General features: G+C 38.4%; 2 protein-coding genes across 13 annotated transcripts in view; one reads left to right on the forward strand and one right to left on the reverse strand.

Moving 5' to 3' along the window:
* The window catches only part of VTI1A (vesicle transport through interaction with t-SNAREs 1A), a 355,502-nt gene extending 349,169 nt beyond the window's left edge, over positions 1-6,333 (reverse strand). For 2 of the 9 annotated variants that reach the window (XM_078077107.1, XM_078077106.1), the window contains exon 1: positions 5,977-6,326. In XM_078077107.1, coding sequence (XP_077933233.1) covers positions 5,977-6,070 — 94 coding nt within the window. In that variant the 5' untranslated portion in view covers positions 6,071-6,326. Of the gene's footprint in view, positions 1-5,976 lie in introns of all 9 variants that reach the window. The other 7 variants (XM_078077113.1, XM_078077115.1, XM_078077116.1 and 4 more) reach the window with 6 other exon arrangements.
* Positions 6,334-6,461: 128 nt separating this feature from the next.
* Positions 6,462-18,623, forward strand: part of ZDHHC6 (zDHHC palmitoyltransferase 6) — a 29,846-nt gene continuing 17,684 nt past the window's right edge. For 2 of the 4 annotated variants that reach the window (XR_004912327.2, XM_036076702.2), the window contains exons 1-6: positions 6,462-6,733; positions 7,734-8,214; positions 9,757-9,848; positions 11,060-11,219; positions 12,619-12,780; positions 14,431-14,484. Coding sequence is in view for 3 of the 4 variants with exons in the window: in XM_036076702.2 (XP_035932595.1) it covers positions 7,948-8,214; positions 9,757-9,848; positions 11,060-11,219; positions 12,619-12,780; positions 14,431-14,484 (735 nt within the window). In the remaining variant the exon portion in view is untranslated. The remainder of the gene's footprint in view (positions 6,734-7,733; positions 8,215-9,756; positions 9,849-11,059; positions 11,220-12,618; positions 12,781-14,430; positions 14,485-18,623) is intronic. The other 2 variants (XM_036076701.2, XM_036076703.2) reach the window with 2 other exon arrangements.

Genomic DNA, 18,623 nt, shown 5'->3' on the forward strand with positions numbered 1-18,623 from the left:
CTTTGCATAGTATGATCTTTCCTTGTGCACTCAATATTAACAGAAGTGCTTAGGGCTGGTATAGACACAAATCTACATAGCATGTTTTTTTGTTAGTATTTAAAGAAGTGCTTAGTTAGCCTTACACACCCCCTCCCCCATAAAGTAGTGTGTCAGAGCTAACTTGAATTCAGTGACTGGTACCCATCTTTGTGCAATGTAGCTATTTTTAGATAAAATAGCAGCAGAAACTATGTACTGGGAAATGTGGAGTGAAACCACTAATAGAGGAATTTTTATATTACTTAAAAATGGATATATTACTAATGCTACACTATGTAGCATGGTAGAGAATGGTCAGTACTGAAACAAAGTCATTCTAGAATGATCCATGTAATAATGGATTAGAATTGGAGATAGCAATACGAACTCATGCTTAGCTTACCATAGATGGCTACACATACAAATATTTATATATACAGGATTTACTGTACACACATGTACTTCCTTGTCTGTCAGCTCAGAAGGACTAGAAGCAATAATACCCCAGTAGCAATGAGTGTACCTAGTATCCAGATCTTGTTTTCTTTTTTCTTTTTTAAGAGAGAGAGTACAGGGGGAGGGGCAGAGGGAGAGGGAGAGAAAGGATCCCAAGCAGACTCCACACTCAGCATGGAGCCTGACATGGGGCTGGATCTCATGACCTTGAAATTATGACCTGAGACACAATCAAGAGTCAGATGCTTAATCCACTGAGCCACCCAGGTACCCCTAGGTCATGGTTTCTAACACCATTTCTCAATAAATGGAAGTAGTACTCCTTGTAGAAATGGCTGATTCTGAGACTGGTATAGGAAAAACAAAAGATGATATTGGAGTATTTTATAATACTGGAAAGTAAGAAAGTACTACAAAGGAAAAACAAAAACAAAAACAAAAAACAAACCTGCAATGATAGCGGTATATCAAAAGGACACAGAAGCCAGCTAAAAGGGCTTCCAAAGGTCAAAGCTAGAACAATTTGAGCAACAAAATAAAGTAGTATTGGAATACAATACAAAGAATAAAATAAATACCATGAACCCATGGATATAAATGACTGAATAAGTAAATGGAGAAGAATAGACAAAATCTCTCCTGTAGAGAATCCCAAACGGTTTAAGATGCTAAGCCTTCAAGGAGGTGGAATATGATTCCCCACTCCTGAAGTGTGGGCTGTGCATAGGACTGCCTTCCAAAGAGTATGGAAAAGAAGCAAAAGAGTAACTTTACAGTGGAGAAACCTGACAAACACTACTTCAGACAGGTGGTCAAAGTTAGTTAGCATCAGTAGTGATAAGTTGTGTTACAGTATATTCTTGATATAATGTGATAAAAATAGTGCTTTATTTCTGTGATCTTTGTCCCCCAAACCCAGAACTCCAGTCTGATCATGAGAAAAGTATCAGGCAAATACCAATTGAGGAATATTCTATAAAATATCCTACCAGTACTCCTCTAAACTGAAGTCTAGAGAAAAGTCTGAGAAAACTGTCACAGCTAAGAGGAACATAAGGAGCCCTAACTGCTAAATGTTTTGTAGTATCCTGGACTGGATCCTAGAATAGTGAAAGGACATTAGGTAAAACAAACAGATAAACAAAACAAAACATAAGGAAATCTGAACAAAGTATGGACTTCATTTAATTATAATGTATCAGTATAGGTTCACTGGCTGCAACAACAAATGTATCATATTAATATACGATGTTAACAATAGAGGAAACTGGGCATAGGACATATAGGTATTCTCTGTATTTGTGATTTTTCTATAAATCTAAACCTGTTCTGAAATTAAAAGTTATTTCTTAAAAAATCAATGAAGCCATTACTCAGCTTAACTACACTGTTGAAGGGAGAGTGGTCCCTCTGGGATTAGAGTGTGGGTAGGGGATTAAAATATGACAATCCAATTTACTGTGCACCTAAGTTCCTGAATTCAAGGACTGGAACCATCTCTTCAACTCTAACTCTCTAGAACAACAGAAATGTAATGCATGCAAGTCACATATGTAATTCTAAATTTTCTAGTACCCACATTTTAAAAAGTAAAATTAGCTTTAATATATGTATATAGTTTTAATAATATTTAGCCCAATATATCCAAAATATTATCATTTCACTCTGTAGCCACATTCCAAGCACTCAGTAGAAACATGTGGACATTACAGCTCCAGAGCCACATACATTTTAAGCAAACCACAGTATTCATAAATAAAAGCAGACTTCTGAGTTCTCCACCTACAACCACTACAACTACAAAGGCCAAGAGTTAATCATGGAACATTTACAGTTTCTTCTATTCACGGTTACGTCTAGAGGTCTTCAAAAGCCTCCAAGGACTGACATAACTAATGAGAGAGACTTGAGCATTTTCTTCCAGAAAAGACACCTGTCTTGCCCCACCACTTTCACTTCTCTCCCTGCCTCCCTCCTTGATATCCTGAGTTCAAAGCCCAATTTCATTTCATATCCAAAAGACCCTGATCACTCATATCCTTTCAAATGTAGGCATCAGCAAGAGAGACAACCTAACTCTAGTCTAGGCAGAAAAGGAAGCAAGAATTGAGGTCCAAGTTTCCTTTAAGAGTTCAATTAATATCACAAAGTCTGAGAAGCTGGGTCCTAACTAACCCTATCAACTGCTGTCTTAGGCAACAGCAATAGTACTGCTAATAGCTAATTTATCATGCACATTTTCTGGGAAGAAAATTGTGCTAGTGTGTTCCAGGCTTTCTTTCATTTGATTTTTTACAACATTGTAAGGTTGAAGCAATTACCTCCTCTCCCCGACTTAAAGATAGAGGAAGCAGGCTTAGAAAGGCCAAGCACTTTGTCCAAGATTGCACATCTAGTAAGTAGCAGAGCAGAGATTCTAAACAGATCCAATGCCATGTGTGAATCTTACAAAATGGTTGGATTCACAAAAGACCATTTATCTCTCTGTAAATGAAGTAAGCAAATAATTGCAGAAGAACGTTGTATTTAAGATTCTTGAGGATGCCTGCCTGATGTAAGGGAACCTCTGCAAAGTATCCCCCCACTTAGGATTCTTCACCAAAGGAAAAATAACTTCACAATTAGTATTAGTTATGGTTTTCATTCATCTGTTTTCCTGACTTTGCCACAGAACTCTAATCATTAAAATTAAATTTCAAATACAGTGTCATAAAAATACTACCTAAGAAGGGACTGATCTGTTTCATTAGTCCAAGTACTAACATTAGTTAAATTCAAACACTTCAGTCTAAGAGCAAAGTCTTTTTATTGTCTAAAACGTGTCACAGAGTAATCAAATTTCTTCTTTAAAATGAAGTTTTAAAATACTCAATCTTTTCTATTCTCTCTGGAGATAACACTTTAATACATTGTACATGCACAGCAGAGATTAAAGTTCATTGCAATCAATCCTACTCACTCTATTTCAATTTAAATAAGTTAATAAGTTGGGGGAATGAACTGCTCTGGCTGCAAAGTTTGCTCTGAGTTTAAACTTCTCAAATCAAGTAAATCATAATTCATCTCCTCTAGGTCAACCACTAATGATGTCCAGAGAGATTATAATTACTTTTAATCATACCTTTTTTTTAATGGTGATACATATTAATTTTAGTTCATAGACATATATCTGAAATTCATAACTTCGTGGATATACTTTTCATCCTTTTCTATTTATCAATTAGAAACAGATTATAAAGGGAGCGAGTGTAAGTAACTATTAAGAGGGAAACTACTACATTTTTAAGAATTACTATCATTCAATTAGGCAGGTCAGTAAGCATTCTTCCAGTGCCAACTACACAGTCTTCTTTCAATTCTGGTGAAGCTGCTATGTTTGGGCCTTACATTATATTGTACGCAAGGCCAGCCAAGGCTTTATTTTTAAGGCACTTAAATCAAAGGTTTCCTTCTATATGGTAAGAATGGTTACATTAAAACAAAGACAAGAAAAAAAATGAACTGTAACAAAATCTGTTTTCTTGGAAACAACTTTTACAACTTTGCATCCATGGATGACTTTGTTACTTTATATAAAACACCTTCCCAATACAAAATCTACAAGCCCAAACAGAAACTGCTTCTCTGTTAAAACTGTTACAATTAAAAATAAATAAAAATGCAACTGAAATCACAAGTCCTGATACTCTGAGACTCTAGGACTCAAGTCAAAGGAAGTAGTCTCCAGCAACAAGGATAACAAAAATCAAGATGGTCTTGGGCGGTGGAGAAAAGCGGAACTGAAGAGAAGAGACGAGGTGATGTATCATGAAGTGATGAGGCCATCAGCCACTTTCTCCACAAAAATCTCTGAGGCAGCAGAGCTCGGTGGTATATGCTACCTTGGTTCTGTCCTCTTGTTCCCTCACTTGGGCTCATAAACCTCTTTAAGACATCATCCACCTCACCAGAACTAATTGGGACTTCAGGAGATGAGTGGGGTGTAAGTTCAGAGATCCTGGTTTCAAGCAAATGTCCCTATTAATAGAAAATAGGTGGGGGAGGGGGAAAGAAAAAGAAATAAAGGAAGAAAATTATTTATAAACACACAAGTTTGGGGGAAGTAGGGAAAGGGAAAGAGGAATGACAACTTAGGTCCTGCAGAAATTACTGCTGGCATCAAGGACTGACTAACAAGGTGGGAAATGGGAAGTTGCCCACCAGTTCACAAATCAGTGAGCATCCTCTTTTCTTCACACTACACCCCAGAGCCAGGTAGGGCCAAGTCCAGACGATGGTTCAATTTCCCTAACAAAACTAAGCTGAAAGTAATAATCTTATCTGCAACTAACCACTCAAATTAAATCTGTACTTAGAGAAAGATAAATCCTAAAACAATGTCTCACATACAAAAAAATTACCAAATATCATATTCATATTCATCTGTTCATTTACTTAAACATTTTTCTGAGTCCTTTCTAAGTAAATGCCAAGGAAATCAAACATAGCTCCCACCTTCATAGTTGACAGTTTAGCATGGAAAGCAAGATATGCTAAAACACAAAAACAAGGGGCACCTGGGTGGCTCAGTCGGTTAAGTGTCTGCCTTTGGCTCAGGTCATGATCCCAGAGTCCTGGGATGGAGCCCCCAGAGGACAGTGGGCTCCCTGTTCAGCGGGGAGTCTGCTTCTCCCTCTCCCTCTGCCCCTCGCCCCCCACCCCGCCGCGCTCTCTCTCTCAAATAAACTCTTTAAAAAAATAAAACACAAAAACAAAATCAAGAACACTTCTAGATGGGATACGTGGAATTTTAAAAGTGAGAAAAATCATCCTGTACCAAGTGTTACATAAAACTAGGTTACAGTCTCCCAAGAAGGTTGAGAAATAAGAAATGGGGTTGGGGGTATGAAAAATACTAATGATTATAGCAGCTAACACCAAAAAAGGGCTTTCCATATGTTAAATCATTTAATCTCCATAACTCCACGAGAGACGTACAGTTCTCCCCATTTTACCAAGAAGGAAAGTTGAAAGCGGTTTAAGAAACTTTCGTTAAGTGCCACAACTTTTAAGTGGCAGAGCTGCGATCTGAATCCTGGCACCATGGCTCTTAATCCTCCTTCGCCTCATATAATAATAATAATATTACTAACAAAACAACTGGTTACTGTATATCGCAGACCTATGATCTAGGTACGTTCATTCACTCTCTTTGAATACTCACACTTCTATTTTACAAATAAAACAAAACAAAATAAAACAAAAAACTTAGAGTCAGAGAAACGTTCCCAAGGTTGTACAAGTAACAAGGCGGTGAAGTCCGGATTCCAGCCCAGAAGGCGCAGATAGGGTAAGCTCTTTTCACGGCACGCCACAACCCAGCCTGGACTGTGCCTTTACCCTCAACCAAGTCCAGCTCCATAGCTCGGGGAGAGCCCCTGCAGCACCTCGCGCCTCGGAGACGTTCCACCGCCCGCGAGCCTCGGCGCCACCCCCACTCTGCCGGGTCAGGGCTCTCACCAGGAGGGAGTCGGGGGACCCTCGCAATCTTGCTGGTGATCTCTGCCGTGAGCACCGCGAAGTCCTGCTCGTAGCCTTCGAAGTCGGATGACATGGTGGCTCCGGAGTGATCGGCCCGGGCCGGAGCCCAGGTCGTGGCAAGGACCACGCGGGACAGAGGAACACGGCGTAAGGACCCCAGGAGGGGGCCTCGAGAGCAGAGTGGAGAACCGGGGACAGCTCCCAGCCTAGCCGCTTCCTGGTTGTTCGTCGCAATCTCAGTCCTCCGGAATTTGGTCTGTGGGTGTTTTTTATTGTCCGCTCGGGCTTCAAATTTTAAAAAAATTCGCGAAAGAAAAGCACTTCTATTAGCGCCCCATTAAAGCTTCCTAAAGCCTGCGGGTTCTCGGGGATCACTGAGAGCATGTTTTGCCCCTCCACGTTCTGGAAAGCGGCTCCGGCTCCCCAAGCTATAGATCCCAGAAACTTGCTTCCCGAGGGAAGTCTGATGAGGCGAACCTCCCGGAAGTGGCTGTCGCAAAGACCGCGCGCACCGGGCGGGAGCTGGAGAGCAGCGGCGAGAGCGCTGGCTGGAAGACAGACTGGTCGCGGCAGGTGCCGCACTCCACCCTCTTACAAGCAGGGTTTGCTTTCTGCTCGCGCTGGACTGAGGTCCCCATGACGGAGTTATCCGAAGAGGAGAAAACCTGTTCCGGGTGAGCCCAGGCGGCCCCGGAAATGCGATGGCCGAGGAGCGGGCACCAAGGACCAGACTGAGGTGGGAGTCAAGGCAAGGGATGTAACTATGATTTTGGCGGTCTTCGCCCCGCCCGAGTGAGCCCAGAATCTCCAGAATGTTGAAACCAACCACGCTTGCCAGAATGTTTCTCCCCCGAGTGACGATTTCTAAGCGCTGTGCTCCGTGACACGGGCGGGGAACTGAGGCACAAGGCAGTAGCATCTGTTGCGTGAAACTCCTTATTACCCTGTATCTGAGATCTTCCCTTGACTCACTGCAGTCCAGTCAGAAATCCTTCCACAGATCTTCCGACGCTCGCGGTCCTGCCTTCCCTGTCCCTCGCCCCGGAGGCACTTCCTCCTTTTCTCAAATAACGTTCATTCATGTTTATCCTCCCGTGTTCCTCGAGTCGTGATTTCACACATACACCTCTGTCTCCCGTCCCCTACTTTCACTCTCTCTTTGCTTTCACTCGCTCGCCTCTTTACGTTTGGCCCAAATAGATCCTTAAGTTGGTGTTTTGGGGTAACCGCAGGCAAATGTATAGACCGTGTCGGGCTCATACTTGACAAATCGAGACTCGGTAAAAGGCAGTTTAGAACTTCGTAAAAGGAGTTCGATGACTTGGTTTCTAGTCTAGGTGCAGCTGTTACTTGTGAGCTTGGTGCAATCACTTAGCCTCTCCGAGCCAATTTCTTTTCTATGAAGAAGGAAGCTGGATTCAATCAACCCTAAAGCCTGCTCCAGCTCTAAAATTCTTTGTCTCCTCAAACCATTCACTAAACGTGGGACAGTCACGGTTCCCTGACAAGTTGAAAACAAAGGAATAAAAACCACTATTTTAGAGTCATGTATCCAGTTTATATGCCATACAGACTCGAGCCCTATTTTGGATCAGATAAAAATAGTTCTCTTTGGCATTTGATAAGGTGCTCATCCCATAGTAGTGCACTTGTGAGATGCCTTTGTTTAGGTGGTTGTTGGAGTTAAATAGTATATAATAAATTTTTTTACTGAACTTTCTCATTTTGTTTTTTAGATTGGGTTTCAAGCCAAGATACTGGATTCTCCTAATTAAGATAAAGAGCTCTGAGTGTGTAACAATGAAAATGGCATAATCTGCATTAACATCCCACAGCTTGAAGGCATGATAATTAAGGAACACGCATGGACTTGTGGCACATGGAAATGTGTGCACAGAAAAAGGAAATCTATAATTTTCTAAAAGTAGGAAGACATTCTTCCTCACCAAAATGGGTACATTCTGCTCAGTTATCAAGTTTGAAAATCTCCAAGAATTAAAGAGACTGTGTCACTGGGGTCCCATCATAGCCCTTGGTGTTATAGCAATATGTTCTACGATGGCCATGATTGACTCTGTGTTGTGGTATTGGCCTTTACATACAACTGGAGGAAGCGTGAATTTCATCATGTTGATAAACTGGACTGTCATGATTCTTTATAATTATTTCAATGCCATGTTTATTGGTCCTGGCTTTGTTCCTTTGGGGTGGAAACCGGTAAGAAAAAGATCCCTTAAGATAAGGAACTCTAATGATAATCATATATTTAGTTTATGGCTTTATCTGGTAACCAGTAGTATCAGACACAGCCTACTTTTTGCCTTGGTAGAGGCTAAGCATATTATTCTAATTACTAATCATTTAGAGCTCAAAGAATTTATTTTGTATCTGTTTGCAAATATTCATCTAAATTAGTATTTCCCAGAGAAATTTTAGTGAATACTTGTCCTGCATTAAAGGAAAAAGAAAAGAATGAAGGGGACTGGGGGGTGTATAGTCCTAAATTTAAGAAATACTGCATGTAATACACCTCTTATAATTCCACAGTGCAGTTTGGCTCTAGGATCTTTTGTCATGTAATACATTAACAGCCCTCAGAACTGAGAAAACCTCTTTAGAAATTGCTGGCTTAAATCATAAAGTTTTAAAATCAATGTTAAAATCATTGCATAAGGAAGTACAGTATGAATCAATTTGTGGCTTTTTAAAAATTGTAGAAAGTTTATGCTCATGAATTTCCATATTGCTTGCTGAGGGACACCACCTGATAGCTTGTTAGAAATGCAGAGTTTTGGGCTCCACTCCAGACCTAGGAATCAGAATCAGCATTTAACAAAATCCCCAGGTGATTCTTAGGTATGTTAATGTTGGAGAAACACTAATGTAGTGTACTATTTAAAGCGGGTACAGAGATGAGTAGGACAAATTCGTATTCTGAAAAACCTTATAATTGAGAGAAACCAAGGCACTTGTGTAAGTAACTAAACTATAGAGAAGAATGGGATGAGTGCTCTTGAAGCTAGAAGGACCTGATCTTTTCCAGCTGTGGACCTGAAGGAGGAGTGGAAATTTCCACAAATGGGGACGAAGACATTTCAGATTGATAGGTGGTGGAAGCATATAGTCAGAAATAACAGGTTACGTAGTACCAGTAAGGCTGAAACAAAGGCAGATTGCGGAAGGCCTTAAATGCATGAGGAATTGTTAGGCCATCGGGAGGTAGGAGAGGTTTTCAAGCCAAGCTCTGACCTAATCAGAGTTGTGTTATAAGAATATTATTCTGACAGTAGACAGTTTGGATTAGAGAGAAACTACAGTAAAGGAAAGTAGAAGTGATTAAAATGGTGCAAGAGAGATTTCCTAAAGAGTATCAGCTCCAATGTTTGAATCCCCACCTTCAAAATACCTGCCACATGGTCAGCTACCTTTTTCTGGAACTCCTCCCATTCTACTAGGAGTTTGGAAAAGTAGAACCAAATACAATCAGTGGCAGTGGGTTTGGGTGGAGCATGGGGAAGAGAAATTAAAAATGAGTTCTGGTAATTGGAAGAGCAATGCAGCTGTTACCAGAAACTCATTATTTAAAAATATTTCAAATAAAAGGGCTGGAAATGCAAGTTAGGATTCCATCCTTATCCTCACCCCCTATAAAAGAAAATAAAACTGTACCAAAGCATTTATTCATAAGACTTGACATGTTATTACTTAGGATCAGATAACTGATAACTGATATATTTTTGTTTATATTTTGCTACCAAGGAAGATTCTCAGGATAGCATGTACCTCCAGTATTGTAAAGTCTGCCAAGCATACAAGGCGCCACGGTCACATCACTGCAGAAAGTGTAACAGGTACTGTCTTTGCTCCTCACTGGGGACTGATCAACTTGATTACTGGTCTTAATGTTGTTCTTTCTACCACATCAATCTTAGTTTTAGTCTCTATAAGGTGGCTTCTTTATAAAAAACATTGTCAAAATACTTGTGTCCATATCTCCATTTTATTCTTAAGTTATCAATTTTGATAATAAATAATCCTCACTCTTTTTTGTCATAAGTGAAAAGATTTTATTTATTCATTTACTTACTTACTTTTTGGAAAAAATACACATTTACTTTGCTTCTTGCCCTGACAAGAGTAAAAAGTTATGCCTTCAAGTTGTTTCCATAGATCAGGATTAATTGTGCTTGTCTGCTGTCATCATGACTAGCTTTAGAATTGTTCTGAGTCTAAATTATAAGGGACACCTGCCCTTTCCATCATTTGGGTTGAGTAACATTTACACTTTATGTATATCTAATAAATGAATTCAGGTGCATATTGTCACTAGTGTGTAAGAGAAAAAACTTAATGGGAAGAAAACTGAATCACTATAAGAAATATGAAATAAACTAGAACCTTTTTAAATATACAGCTCTTCCACCAGTTAATAAGAAATTTGTGATGAGAGTGTTGAGGTTTAGGAAAACCATTTGTGGCAAATATAGTTTGGTGTGAGGCCAGGAAATGTTCTTCTGGCAACAAGGGAAGGAGGCTCAGTAAGACTTTGCTTGTTATACCACATCTTATATTCCATAGTTAGCTTGCTTAGCTCAGAGAATCCACATCTAAAGGATGAGAACAGGAAGGAAGTTATAAGGTCTGCTGGGTCCCATCAACCAACCCTGGTAGAGATTTAGAAGTGATTTTGTTGAATCTCTGTTGTACTCCGGTCACTGCATTTCAGAGCTAGAGAAAGACCAGGAACCCATGCTTATTTCTTTGTAATGAACCTCTCAGTGGGCCTCTTGACTTCTTAAAACAAACTCACTTGTAGCAGATATCTTTTCCTCAGAACCTGTCACAAAGCCTGACTTTTCTCATGCTGTTTAGAATTTGAAAGAAGTCACTGTTCAGAGTTGTTTAAAACTCATAAAGACTTTGCTTTCTGTTCCATGGAGTATAATTCCTCTGAGACTCATGGACATGCTGGATTCCTATTTGCTTGATCTTTTGAAGACCAAAATTATTTAAAGTAGACAGGATTTTCTGCCTCATGTTTTATGTAAATTTTTCTTGTTAGATGTGTGATGAAGATGGACCATCACTGTCCTTGGATCAACAATTGTTGTGGTTACCAAAATCATGCTTCGTTCACACTGTTTCTCCTTTTAGCACCACTGGGTTGTATTCATGCTGCCTTCATTTTTGTTATGACTATGTATACACAGCTTTATAATCGGGTAAGTGACTGTGTTATAAAATCATTTATGCCAAATTAAATGGTAGTTATGATTATTTAAGAAGTCCCATTTGGAAATATGATTTCTCTGATTTAGATTGGGAAACAGAACTTTGCTTTACCTATATATGAATTTCTTTTTTTTTAAAGTATTAAAATTTAATTTTTTTCCTAAGATTTTATTTATTTATTTGAGAGAGAGAGCATGAGTGGGAGGGAATGGGTGAAGCAGACTCCCTGCCAAGCAGGGAGCCCAACGTGGGACTCGATCCCAGGACCCTGCGATCATGACCTGAGCTGAAGGCAGCCGCTTAACTCACTGGGCCACCCAGGTGCCCCAGCACTTAATTTTTAAGATGAGGAAAAATTATTTTGTTTTGGAAACTTACCTTACTAGCTGTAGTTGAAGTTGATAATATTTTATTACTGTATATATAATTTGATTTCACACTTTGTAGCTGTGGTAAGAATAATTAGAGGGAAAAAAGGAACAAGAAGAAAAAGACAGCCCTAATATTTTCTATTTCCATCTAATTCATGTGGCAAGTCGCAGTTGTTTTGTTCGTTTCTAACTCCAGTGCCCTGGAAGGTAGCTCATGGAACAGGCACGTGTCCTAAAATATCCTCCAGAAGATTAGGTTGACTTATGGGCAAGTAGTCAGGAGATAAAGTTCGGGGGTCACAAATTCAATCCCTAAAGAAGCCTGGTGGGTAAATGATTTTCACAGGCCTAAAAGGACTGTAGCACCTGGAGAACATATGCCCCTCACAGGTGGGACAGCCCATACTCACCGCGGCCAGTTTCTGATGTTTGGAAACCTAGTCCAGTAATACTAGATCTTCTAGTGTTTCAGGAAAAATTAGAAAATCTGGAGTTTTTTGTTTAACATCTCCTGATTTTTAAATGTTGGCACCTGGCTGAATATTTTAAAACATTTTGCAAGCCAAGCAGTAGGCATCTGCAGGGCATGTTTGGCTGCATTTTGCCAGTTTTTAACCTCTGGTTGTGGCACATGAGGGAAGAAACAACTACTAAATTCTAGGCTGTCTGGTTTTTTTGCTGTGGAAGATTGCTGTAAATAGTGAGAAGCAAGGAGAAGATGGATGCCACAATTACAGTTTAGATCGATGTCTCGTGCTGTTCATGCACATTAATGTTAGTGGGGTATGCCTTACACTTCCTGAGGAAATAATTAAAAACAAAAAGTAACATTTGAAAATAACTAAGAATGATATCCTGCATATCAGTATGAGTTCAAGCATTAGAAATTCATTTGCTTTTAGCCACAACTTCAGGTTATCATTTGTTGATCTTTTTTGATCAAGTTGTTTTAGATGTTCCAGTACAGACTGAGCATTTATGACAACTGAATATTTCAAGTGTGTGTTGTTGTTTGTAGCTCTCCTTTGGGTGGAACACGGTAAAGATTGATATGAGTGCAGCCCGGAGAGATCCTCTTCCAATTATTCCATTTGGATTAGCAGCATTTGCGGCCACCTTGTTTGCCTTGGGATTAGCTTTAGGAACGACCATAGCTGTTGGGATGTTGTTTTTTATCCAGGTAAGTTTCTTGGTTACCTCTAGCTAAAAGTTGTCAACTTACTGGGGCTGCTTATAATGAGAGAGATAAAGGCTGCATTTAAGTGTACAGTATGAAATGGAAATTACTGTTACCTATTCCATCAAGGTAACTAATCTCTGTACTAGTCAGATAATTTTGAAGTAACTTTGCCAGAATTTCCAGGTAACTGATTTAATTTTTAAAATGTTATCTTAGAGTTATATATCACTTTATAGTTGGGAAAGCTCTTCTCACATTATAGTCTCTCTTGATCTTCACACCAACCCCCAGAAGGAGTTTGAAGAGGAGTATTTTTCCCTTCCTTACAGATGAGTAATTGAATCACAGAAAGGTGAAGTGACTTTACCCAACATCACCCACTCATGTATTCAGTAAACTGTTTTATGATAGTATGTATTTAATCATCATCATAACACAGCCAACGTTTATTGAGCACTTATTATGTGCAAGACACTGTTTTAGGGACATCACATGTAGGAGTTCATTTAATTTCAGTAACAACCCTATGGTACGGGTGCTATTTAATGCCTACTCTGGTGAATTATTCCGCTAATTTCAGAGGCTACAACAATGAAAATGAAAAGCGTCCTGCCCCTAGGGAAGTCACAATTAGTAGTAAACTAATTAGTAAACTAATACTGGCTCATGTGTGTATCATAGATTTATGTACAAAGTGCTTTGAGAACACGGAGGAGGATGTGGCCTTGAAGAGATCACAAAACAGTTATGACTCATTCCATTCACCTAATTAGCTTGTTCATTAATTGAAGGCCCACTGTGGGCCAGGTGGTGGTGTGCTTGGCCCTAGGAATATAATGAGGACTCCTTGCCCATGAGTGTTTTTACTGTGCCACACTGTTTCTGTGGACACAGCCAGACTAAAAGGAAATGCACACCTCTCATAGAATCAATAATGCTGGCCTTGAGGACTCTGGTGCATCACCCAACCCTTTTAAACTCATAGTTTTAAAATGTGCTGGTTTTGGTTATACTTCATGTTTTCTATTAGCCTGGGATCAAATTCTTTGAAAAAATTTCCCCAATGCCTCTAATTAAGAATCATATTAGAAATAAACTAAAACCCTGTGGTGTAAAAGCTCACATAAGTGGAATTAGTCATAGCTAGGAAAATTGATTAATAGAATCAAGACTGAATACATTTGGTTTTTAAGGCAAGCAGAATATCTGGGTTGACTGAGTCACTTTCTTATAGTAAATAAATTAATGATAAACTTAAGGTTAATTAAAGATTGTGGTAAGAGATTTTAATAGCAAAATGCACAAGTACTGATTAAATGGATTATATCAGTGTTTTATTAATACTCTGGAAACCTTGTTCAGAAGATAGTACTTAAAACATGAAGCTTTATTAAAATAGTAGATTCAGATTTGATTACGGACTGCCATAATCATTTTGTGGAGAGGCATTATACTGCAGTGCTTAAGAACAAGAACTTTAGAGTCAGATGGACCACACCCTGAGTGTGTTACTTAGCCTCTGTTATCCTGGTCTCTTCATCAATGGAATGGAGCAATAAAAACTATCTCATAGGGTTACTACGAAGATGATAATCTTAAATGAACCAAAGTTTTATCATGAAATTTTACTGTTTATCATTTAATTTTCAGATGAAAATAATTCTCAGAAACAAAACTTCTATTGAATCATGGATTGAAGAAAAGGTAAATTTTAATAATTGTTTCCTTAATCTCAATAAAGATTAGTTCAGGAAAAATAAAATAAAATTAGTTCATAGGCCAGATTAACTAATAAATGCCTGGAAGTGAAAACCTCACTACCAGATGGCTTTCTTAAGTCATTTGCATGCCACACAGAAGATAAATATAGGAAAGAAACATTTTGATTCATTCTTGGTTTAATATAACTCCCACAGAAATTTGCTTCTTGTTCACCCTGAGTTGCTGAAGAAGGCTAAGCCATACATTAAACCATTTTGCCATTCTTTCTTAGATTAGGGGTTAAGGCAAACCATTTGGAAAGGAACTTCTCTCCTACCAAGGTGCCATCAAGTTTTTTTCAGTGCTTTAGGACTAAAAAAACCTTGATAAGCCCTATCAGGTAGGGCTTATAGCATAGCTACAGACCTCACAACCTTTAATACATACTTCATCCCATCTGTTGTGATTCTGTTGTAAAAAGTCAGTCTGACTACTCTGCTCCTTGCTTAAAGCTTCTCAGAGCCTCACCATCATTGTAGCAGGGTTTATAAACCCAAATGCCTGCGGCGGCCAGGCAGATAACTTAGGGGACAGGAGCCAGCCTGTGTACTAGAGCTGCCTAACAGATGAAACTGATTGTTACTATGGGGGGGGACTCACTCAGTATTCTGAAATCATCTAATTGTTTTTCTAGAAAAGTAAGAGATCTGGATTTCTGTGACATCTCTTTTTTGTTTTTAAATATTAGCAAGCAATTCAAATTAAAAACAAAAAACCTTGTGGGCCAAATAAAACATACCAATAAGACATATTTAGCCGCCTGGCAGTCAGTCTGTGAACTTGAAGTTACAGCAATAGGTTCTTAAACTTTTTGGTTTCAGGTCCCTTTTACGTTCTCAAAATTGTTAAAGGACACTAAAGAGCCTTTGTTAATGTGTGTGATATCTATCCGTAATTGCCATATTTCCTGAGAAAAATTTTGAAGATTTATAATTTCATTTAAAAATAATAATAAACCCATTATATGTTAATAAATAGCATATTTTTAAAAATTATTATATTTTTCAAAGTAAAAAATAGGGAGAAGAGTGGCATTGTTTTATATTTTTACAAATCTCTTTAATATCTGACTTAACAGAAGACAGTTGGATTCTCACATCTCCTGCATTCAGTCTGTTGCGATATGTTGCTTTGATTGAAGTATATGAAGAAAATCCAGCCTCACACAGACAAGTAGGTAGAAAAGGAGAGAGTATTTTAATAGGCTTTTTAGTTAGTAGTGGATATTCTTTGATACTACATGAAAACTTGACAGGTGATAGTCTTGAAAGGTTAGTTGTATGTGAAATGTGAAGCCCTATCAGTAAACATTTTGTACTCTTGTACATTTCAATCCATCACTACATCTTGCTCTTTGAATGGACCTTTTACCCATACATGATTTTATAACATCAAGTATTGGTTATTTGGAAAATATAGTTTTATAGGGTAATGCAGATTTTCCAAATGCTGACACATTCATTCATATCACTACCAATTTTATGGGGGAAAGTCCTTTATTTTGGAAAGCTGTCAAGCTCATTAGTGGTGGATACAAATTTTCTAAAATTCTGATTTTCACTTGAAAACCTTAATTTTTTCACTGACAAATACTCAGTTGTTTACATTGAAGTAACAGCTTGACTTTGTTCATTTTTGAGAAAATTTCTGCCAAATATTGAAGTCTCAGTAACCTTAGTTTCATTACTCATTCTTTCAAGTAAAAATAGCATTATATGAAAAAAGCTGGCTACACAGCTTTTGTTAGTTCACAGCTCAAACAGATGTTTTCCTTGAGATAAGCACTTTGGCATGCTTTATGTGTATTCCCCATCTTGTCACACAGAATAGTGAGAGGACATCTACTTGAGAGTTGAGATTTAATAAAAATAATAATTTCTATTGCATCATCAAGGACATTCTTGTGTAAAACTTTGGTTTTTTGTTTTTTGTTTTGTTTTTAAATATGAGTATGTAACGGTGAAGAATATAATGTTTACTTACACAGTGCCACTGTCCTGATTCCTGCTTAAGGTACCAGCAATTTTATCCACTACTGCAAATTTCAACACAATGAAAAAGGCAAATAACATGTTAGTATTAAAATGAAAGTTGTTTGATTTTGTTGAACCCTAAGAAAAGGTCTTGGGGACTGGAAGAGGTGTGCAAAGCATGCTTTAAAAGAACCACTGATATACAGGTTTAAGTCCAAGCTCCTTAGCTTATACATAATCAAACCTTTCATGTCTTCCCCTTTTCTGTTTCTTCTACTGCATTTTCTACCTCTCCCCACCCCATCTCATTCTTGATACCAACTAAAATCAAAAACTCCTATTTTATACACCATATGCTTCTGTATCTTTTCACATGTCATTCTCTACCTAGAACACACTTCCTCTTTTTTGCTGATTTCTTCTGCCTCAGGACCTAGTTTAGGTGTCATTTCTTCCAAAGAACCTTCCTTGACTCTCCCTAGATTAGCTAAGTAGTTTTTTTGCCTTTCCCATAGCACCTATTGCACACCTCTGTTGCTTTTTTCTTTTTTTTTTGAGAGGGGGAGAGAGCACAAGCAGAGGGGAGAGGCAGAGAGAGAGGGAGAGAGAGAATCTTAAGCAGGCTCCACGCTCAGCACAGAGCCTGATCTGGGACTTGATCTCAGGACCCTGAGATCATGACCTGAGCCAGAATCAAGAGTCGGATGCTTAACTGACTGAGCCACCAGGCACCCCACCTCTGTTGCCTTTTAACACAGTATTGATAGAATCCCCCCAACTTCACTGAGTGCTTCTCTTAGGCAGAGACCAGGCCTCAGTCTTTTTTGTAAGCTACTCTCATCCTTACCACTATTTCTTTGTTAATAGCCTAAATCTCTGTTCTTTGAGACTTAACCATTTTGAAGACTCTGAGACTTTTGTTTATAAAAAGGGAAAATAAATTATCCTTTACTATTTGGGTGGGAATTTACACAGTTAATAGATTCATACACACATGTAGCTTGACAATTGTTTTAATTGAATTAACATCAATATTACTTTATAGGTAATTACAAGAAGCCTTTCCCTAAAATATTGTCCCTTGATAATAAAATATTTCAAGGTATCATTTCTAGTTAATATATCATCATTAGATTAATACTTTTTTTTTTCTAATGACCAAGGCTCTTCATAAAAAGTGCCATGCTAAATCTAGAAGTTATTTTAAAACTGGCACTCTGTTGCTGACTAAAAAATACAAATAAATGATTAACTTTATAGAAAATTTATCGAAATTACTAGACACTAAAATTGATACAAATTTCAACTGGGTTTGTACACTTATTGTAGGAATAAATAATGTATCTTTATACCACTAGGTGTCAGTGGAACTTAAGAAATTCTAAGCCAGTTTATCTCCTTAAGTTAAAGTTAACAATTTAAGTGCCTAGAATATAATTTATGCAACTTGAATATTTATGTATATGCATAAAATGTACATATAAATGCATATATGTGAGTATATATACATGTGTAATGGTATAAAAAACTGAAAGAAGATCTGCACATTTCTGCTAGTTTCTTTTAAAGAAAAATAATTTTCAGAAAATGATGATTCCCCCTGGAACCTGTTTTCCCGGCCATCCCCACAGGTGTGGTTGCCACCCAGGATACAACTGTTGCATTCTGGAACACCCTGAAACAGTTCCTTTCACCCTGAATAAACTCTTGCTTTCTCTTAAATCTTTTTTATCAAGATCCCTTCTTTACACCTGGATTCTTTTGTTTTGCTGAAAAGCCAAGAGCATTGAGGATTTGTTATATGTGGAATAAAGCTATTAACTCATTTATTTATTTAGATTTTATTTATTAGAAAGAGAGCACGAGCGAGGGGAGGGGCAGAGAGAGGGGGAGAAGCAGACTCCCCGCTGAGCAGGGAGCGTGATGTGGGGCTTGATTCCAGGACCCCAGGATCATGACCTGAGCCCCGAAAGCAGATGCTTAATCGGCTGAGCCACCCAGGCACCCCACTATTAACTCTTTTAATAAGCATTTTTTAATCCTTGTTCCTGAATAAGCCCCGTCAGACATTTCCTGAATGATCTCATACGAGGTTGGTATTATATATTA

This window comes from Halichoerus grypus, chromosome 7 (assembly GCF_964656455.1).
Source record: "Halichoerus grypus chromosome 7, mHalGry1.hap1.1, whole genome shotgun sequence".
Taxonomy (NCBI): domain Eukaryota; kingdom Metazoa; phylum Chordata; class Mammalia; order Carnivora; family Phocidae; genus Halichoerus; species Halichoerus grypus.